This window comes from Oncorhynchus gorbuscha, linkage group LG08, assembly GCF_021184085.1.
Source record: "Oncorhynchus gorbuscha isolate QuinsamMale2020 ecotype Even-year linkage group LG08, OgorEven_v1.0, whole genome shotgun sequence".
Classification (NCBI taxonomy): Eukaryota; Metazoa; Chordata; class Actinopteri; order Salmoniformes; family Salmonidae; genus Oncorhynchus; species Oncorhynchus gorbuscha.
Window position 1 is genome coordinate 15,469,281 of NC_060180.1, and position 14,219 is coordinate 15,483,499.

At 41.0% G+C, this 14,219-nt stretch overlaps 1 protein-coding gene across 2 annotated transcripts in view; it reads right to left on the minus strand.

Moving 5' to 3' along the window:
* LOC124041246 (SH3 and PX domain-containing protein 2A-like) overlaps positions 1 to 13,903 on the minus strand; it is a 102,806-nt gene extending 88,903 nt beyond the window's left edge. For both annotated transcript variants that reach the window (XM_046358610.1, XM_046358609.1), the window contains exons 1-3: positions 13,518 to 13,903; positions 9,669 to 9,749; positions 448 to 523 (exon numbers count right to left, since the gene is read on the minus strand). In XM_046358610.1, coding sequence (XP_046214566.1) covers positions 448 to 523; positions 9,669 to 9,749; positions 13,518 to 13,589 — 229 coding nt within the window. In that variant the 5' untranslated portion in view covers positions 13,590 to 13,903. The remainder of the gene's footprint in view (positions 1 to 447; positions 524 to 9,668; positions 9,750 to 13,517) is intronic.
* Between the last annotated feature and the right edge of the window lie 316 nt (positions 13,904 to 14,219).

The window sequence follows — 14,219 nt, forward strand, 5'->3', positions numbered from 1 at the left end:
CTGTGATAACAGTAAGAGGACTGTTTCCTTTCGAGTGACTAAGTGCACAGAGCCAACTCCCTGGCTAGGTTTTACAAGGCAGTGTAAACAACACTATCCAGACGTTTGGGAGCGGTGCAGCTCTCTGACAATGGCACTCTTTACTCCTTTGGGGCATGCTGAGGTTATCAGATTAGAGAGATTCTCTCTACCAGCCTCCCACTGCCATACCACAACCACAACCACAACACAGCCTTATTCACCCAGCTGGAACAGTGGAAAGAATAGAAATGTGGTGTGTTACAACAGGCCCATTTCTATTCAAAAAGATAGAGAAGCATGTCCTTTCTGTGTGTTCTTGGGATTCATTGCATTTTGTTTCATTGTGTTGTCAAACACCCACCTCTAAAATGCTGCTATACTTGTTGATGAGTGCAGTATGTTCTCTGTACATGTCGGCATGCTCACCTGGTAAGAAGGGAATTATTCTCTTTTTGGGGTCATTCTGCCCTCCCTCCACTGGGAACTTGTCCAGGATCTGCATCTGGAATTAAAGCGAAATAAAGGACATCTTAACTTTTGTCATATTAAACAAATGGATAACAGTTTTCAATTAATCCAGTCCTAAGTGCTATGTAGTTTTTTTATGGTCAATATTATTTCAAACTTAAATCAATTACTGGTGGCAATAAAGTATATTTGACAGCTATGTGACAAACAAAGCCGTTTAGCTATCAGCAATAAATGGGAGGAAGCTCAAAATGGAGGAATCTAGATGAGATCAGGAGGAGAACCACTGGGTCATGGCCTCTTCGCGTCAGTCGACCTCCCAATTAAATGACTACAATGTGGGGTGTAATTACATAGTCTCTGAAGAGCTACTATGTACCAGACACAGGCCCACTTTCAACTGCAGACAGCCTTACATCACTCAACACAGTCATCTGAAAACACACTCACAACAACAACCCCAGAACTCACAGTTCTATGTGCATTAGTGTAGGTAGTCTAACCACATGAAGTGTTCTAGACGTGTTAAACCTACAGTTGAAGTCGGAAGTTTACATACACTTATATTGGAGTCATTAAAACTCGTTCTTCAACCACTCCACAAATGTCTTGTTAACAAACTATAGTTTTGGCATGTCGGCTAGGACATCTACTTCGTGCATGACAAAAGGAATTTTTCCAACAATTGTTTACAGACAGAATATTTCACTTATAATTCACTGTATCACAATTCCAGTGGGTCAGAAGTTCACATACACTAAGTTGACTGTGACTTTAAACAGCTTGGAAAATTCCAGAAAATTATGTCATGGCTTTAGAAGCTTCTGATAGGCTAACGGACATAATTTAAGTCAATTGGAGGTGTACCTGTGGATGTATTTCAAGGCCCACCTTCAAACTCAGTGCCTCTGCTTGACATCATGGGAAAATCAAAAGAAATCAGCCAAGACCTCAGAAAAACAATTGTAGACCTCCACAAGTCTGCTTCATCCTTGGGAGCAATTTACAAACGCCTGAAGGTACCACATTCATCTGTACAAACAATAGTACGCAAGTAGAAACACCATGGGACCACGCAGCCGTTATACCGCTCAGGAAGGAGACGCATTCTGTCTCCTAGAGATGAATGTACTTTGGTGCAAAAAGTGCAAATCAATCCCAGAACAACAGCAAAGGACCTTGTGAAGATTCTGGATGAAACAGGTAGTATCCATATCCACAGTAAAACGAGTCCTATATCGACATAACCTGAAAGCCCGCTCAGCAAGGAAGAAGTCACCGCTCCAAAATCGCCATAAAAAAGCCAGACTACGGTTTGCAACTGCACATGGGGATAAAGATTGTACTTTTTGGAAAAATGTCCTATGGTCTGATGAAACAACAAATATAAATGTTTGACTATAATGACCCTCGTTATATTTGGAGGGAAAAGGGGGACGCTTGCAAGCTGAAGAACACCATCCCAACCATGAAGCACAGGGGTGGCAGCATCATGTTGTGGGAGTACTTTGCTGCAGGAGGGACTGGTGCACTTCACAAAATAGATAGCATCATGAAGAAGGAAAATGATGTGGATATATTGAAGCAACATCTCAAAACATCAGTCAGGAAGTTAAAGCTTGGTCGCAAATGGGTCTTCCAAATAGACAATGACCAAGCATACTTCCAAAGTTGTGGCAAAATGGCTTAAGGACAACAAAGTCAAGGTATTGGAGTGGTCATCACAAAGCCCTGACTTCAACCCTATAGAACATTTGTGGGCAGAACTGAAAAAGCATGTGCGAGCAAGGAGGCCTACAAACCCGACTCAGTTACACCAACTCTGTCAGGAGGAAAGGGCCAAAATTCACCCAACTTAATGTGGGAAGCTTGTGGAAGGCTACCCGAAACGTTTGACCCAAGTTAAATAATTTAAAGCAAATACACCCAATTAGTATTTGGTAGCATCTAAACTTCTGACCCACTGGGTATATGATGAAAGAAATAAAAGCTGAAATAAATCACTCTCTCCACTATTATTCTGACATTTCACATTCTTAAAATCAAGTGGTGATTCTAATTGACCTAAAACAGGGAATTGATACTCAGATTAAATGTCAGGAATTGTTAAAAATAATAATAATAATAAAATAAAATAAACTGAGTTTAAATGTATTTGGCTAAAGTGTATGTAAACTTCCGACTGTAGTTTCAGAGACAGTTCTTGAACCATGATCATTGTCGCTACTGAGTGCATTAAAAATGGAGTAACCCAATAATAAAATTGAGTTAGGGCAACAGATGTGCATGAAGGAGAGGTCATTCTGGATCAAGTGGTCTTTTATGACGAGATCCCATAAAAATGCATTCTGCTGTGAATACATGCATGCCTGCGAGTTTGCCTATGTGTGTTTGTTTGGGTGGTTGTGTGTGTGTGTACATATGTACCTGCATGTGTTCATGTAGCGTGTCATGTGCATGAATACACGAGTGCATGCATTGGTGAGTGTGAAAAGGTGTGTTCTTTTGCACCCTTTAAGTGTCAAGTGTATATCTGTTAGCGTCACGCTCACTGAGCTTCGGGTTTCCTGGTCTAATAAATCACTGCAGTGTGCTGTAGTAAACACATGCAGTGGGAGAGTCCTACAGTAACAAGCCTGCTCAGCTCCAGATGTGGTCCTGCTCTTCCTTGTTCCAGATGTGCTCTGGAGAGGGACTGATGCTGTGAACAGATGTATCTAGGCCAGGGGACTGGGCCAGGGCCAAAGTGGACCAAAGAGGGCGCAAAAGAACCAGGTGCACAAAGAGTCCCAGGCCAACTTGTCTAGGATGGAATGGTTGTTTGAGAGGGTGTCCCAGCTAAAGTTGGTTTAGTTATTTTCTTGTGGTTTTTCTCTCTCTCTGCTTCTGTTAATGAAACTATTTTGGACCTTGGTATTTCCCCCTCACAAACAAACAGAGACCGTAAATGAGGAGTTTCCTTTCAAGGGGAGATCACTCAATATTGTCCTTTGAGGGTAAGGGGGAAAAGCTGAACAGTAAGAGCTGTTTTGGTTAACCAAGTTATCTACAGTATATAAATGGGAACATGGGAAACTTTCATTTCTATGGCAAAATGCTACTGACAAAAAAGCAAAGACTTAACTCTACTAAAACCAGATTCAATGTATCGTACAAAACAATGCAAAGAAACAAAATATGGTATAAGCTTATAGAGGCAAATCTGTTTTCATGTCATTACACACTGCCATTATGATGTCTACAGAGTACTCAACTGTACCTTCACTAAAGCTGGGCTTTTCTCAAAATTGCATTTCTCAAAAGAGATGCAGATAACATGTTACTTTGAGTGTATGGCACAGACAGATAAACAATAAGCTCCTATTAGTTATCTGAGTGTTTATCTGAGATTGTGCCACACACTCATAGTACCATGTTATCTGTATCGCTGGTGGAGAGTTGGTGGAGAGTATCGCTGGTATCGCTGGTGGAGAGTTCTCTCCACACCTCTAACAGATCCCTGGCAAACAGAGAACATTCCCAATCCCAAAGTGATGATGGGATCCCTCTTAGGCACGACTGGATCTGCTCCAAACTTCCCGAGACAGGTGGGAGACCCATCATTCCCATGGAAACAAAGTAACAGCTTGGAATCACAACTCCCTGTGCGGGCATTTCTCCTGTTACATTTGTGTTCCGGCAGCTTTAGTCAGTTGCCCAGGAGATATTATATTTGTGTATACAGTGTTTCTTTCCCAAAGTGTGCAGTTCAGTTTAATAAGTTAAAAGTGCTGTGTCAGCCAAGTCTACCCTAGGGGCGGATTAAAATGCAGATGCTAGATCTAATGCCTGGGGTTCGATCCCAGGCTGTGTCATTACCGGCCGTAACCGGGAGTGCCATAGGGCGGCGCACAATTGGCCCAGCGTCATCTGGGTTTGGACGGGGGGGGGCTTTACTTGGCTCATCACACTCTAGCAACTCCTTGTGACAGGCCAGACGCCTGTTTCGGAGGACGCATGACTCGACCTTCACCTCTCCCATTGGGATGTTGCAGCGATGGGACAAGATCGTAATCAAGAAATTGGGAGAAGGGGGAAAACATTACAACAAGCAAAAACATCTAAACAGCTATCTTTTACATTACTCCCTAACTGAAATGATTGCCAAAAAGTCAGTGACTATGCTTCTCAAGTATATTTCAGATTGCTATACTATAAAAAGTATTCCTGAAGCACAGACATACATAAACAGAACACAAAGAGAGGAATAGGAGGGAGACAAAAAGAGACAGTGAGTATTGTTCAGCTCTCAGACAGAAAGAGGGTGGAAGAATGTTTGAGTGGGAAGCCAACGGAATTCCATGCAGTATTTGTGTTCTAGCATCAACAGTACATTTATTTACTGCATGTAGTTCACAACAGAGAAATGAAAAGACAGAGAGGCAAATCTGTTTTCATGTCATTACTCTATACAAAACGATGAAAATAAAACCTAATATAATTCAAACGGAAAGCATTTGCATTTTTGCGCAGTCCAGGCAGTGCTGAGAGGGATAGTTTGGCCTGCTATTTGTTCTGGTTCTGGTTGGATGTCTTGGTACACAGTACTCCTATGATTCTGATTTTCACCCTTGCAGTGGCATATCCAGGGGGTGGCCACAGCAGAAATTCTGAGATCTTGATAGGTTCTCTCTGAATATATTGATAATTTTTACCAAGACGTGCACCGACAGCAAGACTCGATCTCACCGGAGAAAGCATCAGAGCAAGCGAAACAGCGTCCCTCTGTCTTAGTATGAGTAGCCCATGTATCTGATGCGGTCTGGCCAAACATCACATGGCATGTCATACTCTTTTTGGCAAGACAGTATCAGATAGATGGGCTGCAGATTACTAAGACGGAGAGGCGCTGTTTTGCCTTGCTCAGATATTTTCTCTGGTGAAATAGATTAAGTCTCTTGCGAATTGAAGGAACATTTGGAAACAAGGATAGACATGAATGATAAAATAATTTTATACAAAGTTTTTTTTATTGCTAACATTTTTAGGGCATCCCGGCTTCCCTTGGCATCCATGAATACACGCCACTTTTTAGGCTGAATGTCATTACACTTACGGCGTTTGTAATAGCAACAAGCTTTCGCCGTCTCACGTCAGAATTAGATGTTCATTCACGTTTCTCAAATGTCAAAGTTCCAAACATCACATTTCAAAGTGTTTAAGGTGAAGTTTAGATATTACCTCATAACTTTTAAGGTAAGGGTTAAGTTTAGGCATTAACTAAGAAATCTTAAGGTTAGGCTAAATATAAAACACTACTTTCTAATCGCTGGATTTGAACTTAAAACCTTTGGAATCAGAGGCAGATGCTTATTCACATTCACCTTCCCCACCCACAATGACCTAGCAAACTCTAAACCTACTTGAGGGTAAAAGTGCTCACTGTTGCCCCTTATGGACAGTTTCCACGTCATCTCCCGACTTCCTCAGAAATGGATGAACGTTGAACACTAACTTGTATCACGGGTGACCTGGCTGTGTAATAGATGTCCTTTTCCATTCAAAATGACAAGTGCACAGTGCACTGTTCGGATGCTGGACTTATTTTGGAGTTGATGAACGTGCGCAGGTAACCTCCTTGACCTACATTTTGATTTGTTTGACAATCAGATGAAAACCTCACGACTGCTTGTGTTCATGTCACATTAAAAGGTAATACATTTTTACAGTTAAATGACATGTCTTTACTATAAAAACCACAAAAAGGAATGTATCCACATAGGAGGTCCCCCCCAAAAGTCACAGTATAATTTGCACTCCGGGTGGTACTTTCAAGTGAATTTACTGCTGTATGCTAATACCCATATAAAATCCTGACCTTGAATGCAAACACCTTTGGAATAACTATTTTAATTGGGGAACAGGAAAATGTACCAAACATACTGTAAGTTGAAGCATTTAATGCGTTTAACCACTATAATACTTTTTTTTTATATAATCTATTAAGGATCAAAATGTTATGGCCGCCCATAAACTGGGTCTGTGCCCCACATTGGCCAACTCATTCAAAATGTACTGAACACGCCACTGCATCCTTGACCAATTACAGATGATGGCTAGCACACTTAGGACTGATCAATATCTCAACAGTTTATTGATGGTGCCATCCATTGCTTCACTCAGGGTTTCATGATTAATACTTTCACACTAAAAATGACATCAAAGCTTGTAGGATTTTGGATAAGAGTTTTAAAAGTGAACAAACTTGTTATGGAGCCTGCTTATTTCAGTAGGAAACCAGGGCAGCAGACAAATTACAGTGCAGACAGAGATGCCGTTCTGATTCTGGTCCAAGTCCTGAACCCAAAAATAAAGTGACTAAGGGACCTTTAGAGGAGTTTCCATCCGAGCGGAGAGTGAAGGGAAACGGGCCAACTTGCACACGCCACAATCGCCCAGTGGAATGTCATGACCTCTGTGTTATGTCCTCTGTGGTCCAAGGGTGTGGAGCGGGGAAGATCATTTCTCTTTGAGGGTAGAAACTCTGTTCGGGATCATTTCTGCATAGTTCAAAATTAAATGTGTGGGTGAAAACATTTCTCTCAGACATACACACCAGAGATGATGTTGTAGGAACACAAGCTCTGCAACATTTTTACACCCAACAAAATGAAAGCCATTATTGAGCTAAATCTCAGGAACTGGTGAGAACTGTGTAGATTAATCATGTGTTTTTACACTCCACAAATGACATACTGTGAAATCAGCTGAATATGAAAGAGTGAACTGGATGGAAAATAATAGTTTATAGTGATTGCATCCCTGAGGAGCAATCACTAGAGCTCTGATGAGTGTGCTAGAGAGGCTGGCAAAACAAGGAGCAAGTGTACTTAAACCATCACCCTTCTTCCAAGGGATACTTTATCTAACAGACAAATTACTAACTAAGCAAGTGAACACTTGCTAACAATACTACACATCTAGCTATCAAGAGCTACTTAATTTCAAAGACAAACAACTATGAGAGGCAATTTCATAAACCCATGAAAATTCATGTCCGGCTTTATGTTACAACTGTGTACACCAACCACCATTTTAATCTCAGATTTCATTATTTCATACAACATCATGCATATGATCCCTTGGCGAGCCAGAGAGTGCATAGCACGTTCCTGTTCCCTGCCAGCTTCGAACTGAAGAGTGTGATTTTGCTGAAAGGACAGATAACAGAGCTGAGCCTCAGATGAACTGTAAGTGTCTGTTGGCACCAGGCAAACACTAACACACACAGACAGGCTTTGTGTCTACTTAGCTTAAAACAAGAATAGAAGCCACTAGAGGACTTCATAGAACAGAGAGGAATGAACGAGTGGATCAAACTAACTACTGCTAGAAAATGAATCATTTTTGGCAATGAAGTACAGTGAAACGTCATAATCTTAGATGATACATGTTGAAAAATCATAAACTATTGGAAATATATGCATCACTAAAACACAGCGAGAAACTGTGTTTGAGTATCTACAATCTAGAGCAAGCGGGAAGGATTCATTACTATATCCAACATGTAGTACAGGAAAAGCCACTCTTATCATTCACTCATCATTTTTGGTGGTCATTTCACTCCCCAATGGCCATCCCTCCCTCCATCCTTCCCCCACCCCTCCTTCCTGATCTTGACTTCCCCTTTATTTCCACTCAGTGCATCTTAGGTGAAGCCTGTCATCTCCTCAGCTGGATCCTATACCTCCAGGCAGGTCACAAAGCCCACTGGCCCGGAAGGACTTCCAGGAGACTCAAACACTCAACAAGTGTTCAGTGGAGGCTGCTTGCCACAATGATTTAATCTACAGACCTATAAAGAGCACCGCTGTTTAAAAGCTGGTGTGATATCGTCACTCTCAAATTGGGCTACAATAGAATCAAGTGCTAAACTAAATTGCATCCACAAAAATACAAAACATTGTTCAGATGAGGACTTGGAGACATTGATAAAGATAATTAACCATGTTACTAATGTTATAACTATGAATCAATTTCCTGGACCGACCAATGAGTCTGCCCTTCTTCCTGTACCTGGTCCCACATAATGATAAATGATACATCACATGCTTTCAGTCAGTGCATAACAATACAAGGGCTGAACAACACCCTAACTGACTAATGGACCATACTGTGTGACTGAGGGACTAGTAAAGGGCAGTATCCCTACCCATTCTCTGTGCGGGCAGGTGTTGACCTTTGTGCCTTACAGACACTGAAACTGAGCGAGAGCCAGGAGAAGGAGTCTCTGGAAAAGACTCATGTTTACAGAGACGGGGGATATGCTCCACTTCTATCAAACAGAGCAAGGGTCCCTGGAACAGTCAAGGGTCCCTAGAACAGTCAAGGGTCCCTGGAACAGTCAAGGGTCCCTGGAACAGTCAAGGGTCCCTGGAACAGTCAAGGGTCCCTGGAACAGTCAAAGGTCCCTGGAACAGTCAAGGGTCCTACTTCAACAGTCACGAGACCTGCAGTACAGTCTGAACCCACACTGTTCAGAGCTGTGGCCTCCCTACGTTCATGTATCTTCAGTGGGTTTCAATTGGAAAGTCTGGCATCAGCAGCTCAAGAAGTTTCCCTCGAGGGCTTTGGTGTCCCTCCAACTAATAAAGGGGCAACTTCACCCCACATCCAATCTTTCAGTCTGAGGTCATTTTTTCCTCTCACCACTAGACTGCATGGTTGAATGGGATTTTCCCTACTTCCGCCAGGCACCAGTGGTCTTCAATGGGGCTTTTCAGTTGGGGCTTCCCCTGATTGAAGCATCATTTTGTGGGGAACACACATAGCATTGAGGTTTGACTCCCCACTGAGCCCCAGACGTCCAAAACTTAAAATTCATGTTAATGTAATCTCATAGAGAACCTCATAGCAATGTCTTTTGCAACATATTCTAATAGATCATGAGTAGTATGGCCCATTCAGAGGGCAGCAGGTCAGTTTGACAGGAAATCCAGGGTTGGGGAAAGGTGAGCGAGGAAATGTATACATGGAAAGACAAATAGATGTTAAAACATACAGATTGACCGTTTTAAATACACGTTTACATTAGTATAAGTTTAAGATGATTGAGTGCATGATCAAACAGATACTGGAACATGGTTCTATATCATTGTGCTATGGTGATATCAGCCAAAGGAGAAAAAAAAGACTTTTACCTGGAGATCAAAGAATTTGCTGTATCTCCTATAGATGACATGAGAGGTGGAGTCAGAGTATGTGACATCGATGAGGTATGCCTACAGAAGAAAACAAACAAGGAAGATTCATTAACAACAAAGTCCCATACGTCAGGCATATACAGTGCCTTCAGAAGGTATTCATACCCGTTGATTTATTCCACATTTTGGTGTGTTAGCCTGAACTCAAAATAGATGACTTTTTTTCACCCATCTAGACACAAACACCCATAATGACTAAGTCAAAACCTGTTTTGAGAAATGTTAGCAAATTTATTGAAAATGAAATACAGAAATATCTCATTAACATAAGTATTCACACCCGTGAGCGAATATACAGCATGTTAGAATCACCTTTGCAACTGATTACAGCTGTTTCTTTCTGGGTAGGCCCGGCCCAAGAGCTTTGCACACATAGATTGTACAATATTTGCACATTATTATTTTTTAAATTCTTCAAGCTGTGTGATGTTGGTTGTTGATCATTGCTAGACAGCCATTTTCAAGTCTTGCCATAGATTTTCATGCCGATTTACATCAAAGCTGTAACTAGGCCACTCAGGGACATTCAAAATTGTCTTGGTAAGCAAATCCATTGTATATTTGGCCCTTGTGTTTTAGGTTATTATGTTGAAAAGTTGAATTTGTCTCCCAGTGTCTGTTGGAAAGCATACTGAGCCACATCCCTCAAGGACTTTGCCTGTGCTTAGCTCTACTCTTGTTTATTTTTATCCTAAAAAACTCCCTAGTCTTTGCCGATGGCAATCATACTCATAACATGATGCCGCCCTGACCATGCTTGAAAAAAATGAAGAGTGGTATTCAGTGATGTGTTGGGTTGGGTTTGCCCCCAAAATAACGCTTCGTATTCAGGACATAAAGTTAATTTCTGCAAATGTTTTGCTGTTTTACTTTAGTGCCTTATTGCAAACAGGTTGCATTTTTTGGAATATTTGTTTTCTGTACATGCTTCCTACTTTTTGCTCTGTCATTTAGGTTAGTATTGTGGAGTAACTACAATGTTGTTGATCTCTCTTCAGTTCTCTCATGTCACAGCCATTAAACTGTTTTAAAGTCTCCATTGGCCTCTTGGTGAAATCCCTGAGCGATTTCCTTCCACTCCAGCAACTATGTTGGGAAGAATGCCCGTATCTTTGTAATGAATAGGTGTATTGACACATCATCCAAAGTGTAATTAATAACTTATTAATAACTTATTCAATGTCTGCTTGTTTATTTTTACCCATCTACCAATAGGTGCCCTTTTTTGCAAGGCATTGGAAAACCTTCCTGGTCTTTGTGGTGGAATGTGTGTTTGAAATGTATTGATTGACTAAGGGACCTTACAGATAATTGTGTGTGTGGGGGGTGGGGGGGTACAGAGATGAGGTAGTCATGCAAAAATCATGTTAAACACTATTATTAGACACAGAGTGAGTCCATGCAACTTATTATGTGTCATGTTGGGAACAGTTTTACTCCTGAACTTATTTAGGCTTGCCATTACAAATGGATTGAAGACTTATTGACTCAAGACACTTCAGCTTTACATTTATTAATTTGTAAACATTTCTAAAAAACACATTTCCACTTTGACATTATGGGGTATTGTGTGTCGGCCAGTGACACAAAATCTTAAATTCAGGCTGTAACACAACAAAATGTAGAAAAGGTTGGGGGGTGAATACATTCTGAAGGCACTGTAATACCACTTAGTTTTGACTGACCCAATGACACATAGAGAATTCCCTTCAGACTAAACTTCAAGGGGTCAGTAGAGGTCAAGCTAACTCATTAGGCCGGTCTGTCTGCACACACTTCATTAGAAGCCCGTGCCGGGTCAAAGAGGTGGTCAACAGGGTTCAACCATTAGCCATTTCATTTTGGGTATTACATTTAAACAATTCAAGGAAATAATCAACTATTTACACTTCATTGGCTCCAACTTTGATAGATACTCTAGCTAGTTAGGCCAGAGTTGAATTTTCTAGTATTTTACAATGTTGTTTTGTCAGAAGCTAGTCGACAGCCATGGCATAATCCCAGAGAGGGCTGTTGACTATAACTATATGGCTAGAGTGGGAGCTCTCCCTGGCACTTACTATGTAGGCCACAAACATTTGGACACACCCTTTCTTCTACTGCAGATGCAGGAACATATGCTGATTGTCCTGCATCTGCATGCGGTTTCTAAGTGTCGCTACACATTACTACAAATCAGTAAAGACTTAACTGTCCTATTTGAAATCAATTCTTGATTTTATGCATAGTTCATTACAGAAATAGTGTGTTGCTGGGTGGACCAAGTTCCTGTACAGTTAATTGAGTGCAGACGACATGGCCAAATGCTTTGGATTAAGTGTTTAGGAGACAACGGTGCCCCTAAAGTGTGGTAAATATAGATCCCTTTGAGAATGTCTTACATACTGTGCATAGAGAGCGAATTTGGAGCTGTGCAGTAAATGGTAAAGTCAGTTCAGACACCTCATTTATTCGTATGACACACATTTACTATATGTATAATGCGTTTTGGGCACTAGAGACTCATTCAACACATCATCAAGAGAGGTCCTCTCAAGCCCAACATGATACTGCTGAATGTACAATACATGTACAAAACAAGCACATTCTGGTGTTGTTGTTGGACTGACAAAATAAAACTTGCAATAAAATCCAACATGGTATCTGACCATGTCCACAGTACTCTGCATGCAAGTCAGCATAATATCTGCATGACCAGCAAACTCTCGAGACTTTTTGACAAAGAGGCCAACGGATTCCACAGAACATCTCCATGCTGGCAGGATATTAAGGAAAAACACCTACCATTAAAGCTTGGGATGTGGACTGTGGAGACATGACTTATTTATACGTAGTGTTTTTACTTATTCTTACTGGCTAAAAAGCACAAGGACATGGGATTTCATCCAATGCAAGTTAAACACAGGCTTGTCAATACTTGTTAATGCCCTATTTCATTTATATGCATTATAGAACATTTTTAAGAATGAACAAAATTGCTTTTTGGACAAAAGGGTATGGAAGGTATCTGAAAGAAATGGTCTTCTATCTGAAAACACTGTGGCAATACTGTAGTTGCCAAAGGCTCTCAGTCCTTGTGCCCAGTGTCCCTCTCTCACCCATGCAAGGAAGTCACACTGTAACCTTGGAGACAAAAGACAAAGGGTTGCCTTTTTCCTCTCTCTAAAACAGGATAAGCATTTTCAGTTGCTTAGCTCATCGATAATGAGATTTGATTTATGTTTTACTCAAGGGACTTCCCAGGCCAGCAGGATCTCCCAATGTGATACCCCAGCGGGGGAAGGCTTTGGGACCTCAGGCATTACTGGTTACATGTATCCTCTCTCTGCTTAATTAATCCTATTGGATTTGGCAGACTAATTAATTTTCCTCTATGGAGACTAGCACCGTTCCTACTTGTTCCAGTGCATATAATTATACAATATAGATAACTCAATGTTTTACTTATTGACGGTTTTACTTGGATCGGCAGGTAGCCTAGTGGTTAGAGCGTTGGACTAGTAACCGGAAGGTTGCAAGAGTTGACAAGGTAAAACTCTGTCGTTCTGCCTCTGAACAAGGCAGTTAACCCACTGTTCCTCGGCCGTCATTGAAAATAAGAATTTGTTCTTAACTTACTTGCCTAGTTAAGTAAATGTAAAATAAAAACTGACTGCAGAAAATAAAATAATAAGCAAGTGTCCGTATTTAAAATTATATATCAGACAAAACGTCAAGTTATTGTTTATGGTCATGAAGCACAAGCCAAGTGTCTGGCATTGTCAGAAATCAATAGAATATACTCACATAATGTTTGGAGGGATTCCGCCTCTTCTGCACATCCACAACTTTCACTTCGAGGACAGTTCGGAACTGCATCTTGAACAAATTTTGATCCAGTTGGTGGGAAATTAGTTACGTGTGGGGCATTTATGATCCTTTATTGTCAAGGAAAGTTTCGCAATTGTTCCGAAAAAGACAATGTAGGCCTAAAAGAACAGTCGATGTTTGTCAAGTAAAGTTTGGCGTAACAATGCACAACGTGCGTGCTGATCCGCTACATCCATCCAATGTAAGTTGTTACCAGCTGCATGTTATTTTTGCGGAGCAGGAAATACTGTAAACAACACACCGAAGACAAGGAGGGCAGCGGTTCGGCGAGCGCATATTGCAGAGCACTGCTGCTCAGCCCTCCTTGAAAGAAAAGTAGGTTGGCCCTTGTGTTGGACAGTTACTGTCCTTAATGAGGGGCGGTGTGACTCTAGCCATTGTCATTTGTAGGGCTGATGAATTACTATAGCCTTAAAAATAGCGTGCTCCCAAACACATAATATGTATAAACAACTAGAATATAATAAAATGGAATAGCTTATTTCAAATATTATAGTAGAATAGACGTATCTAAAGGGATCATATCTACTATGACTAGTTAGGCCTATCATTAAAATAGGCCTATAGGCTACAGCAGGAATTTTAGGTCTGCTCTAAATAGGATTCCAACAATGACGC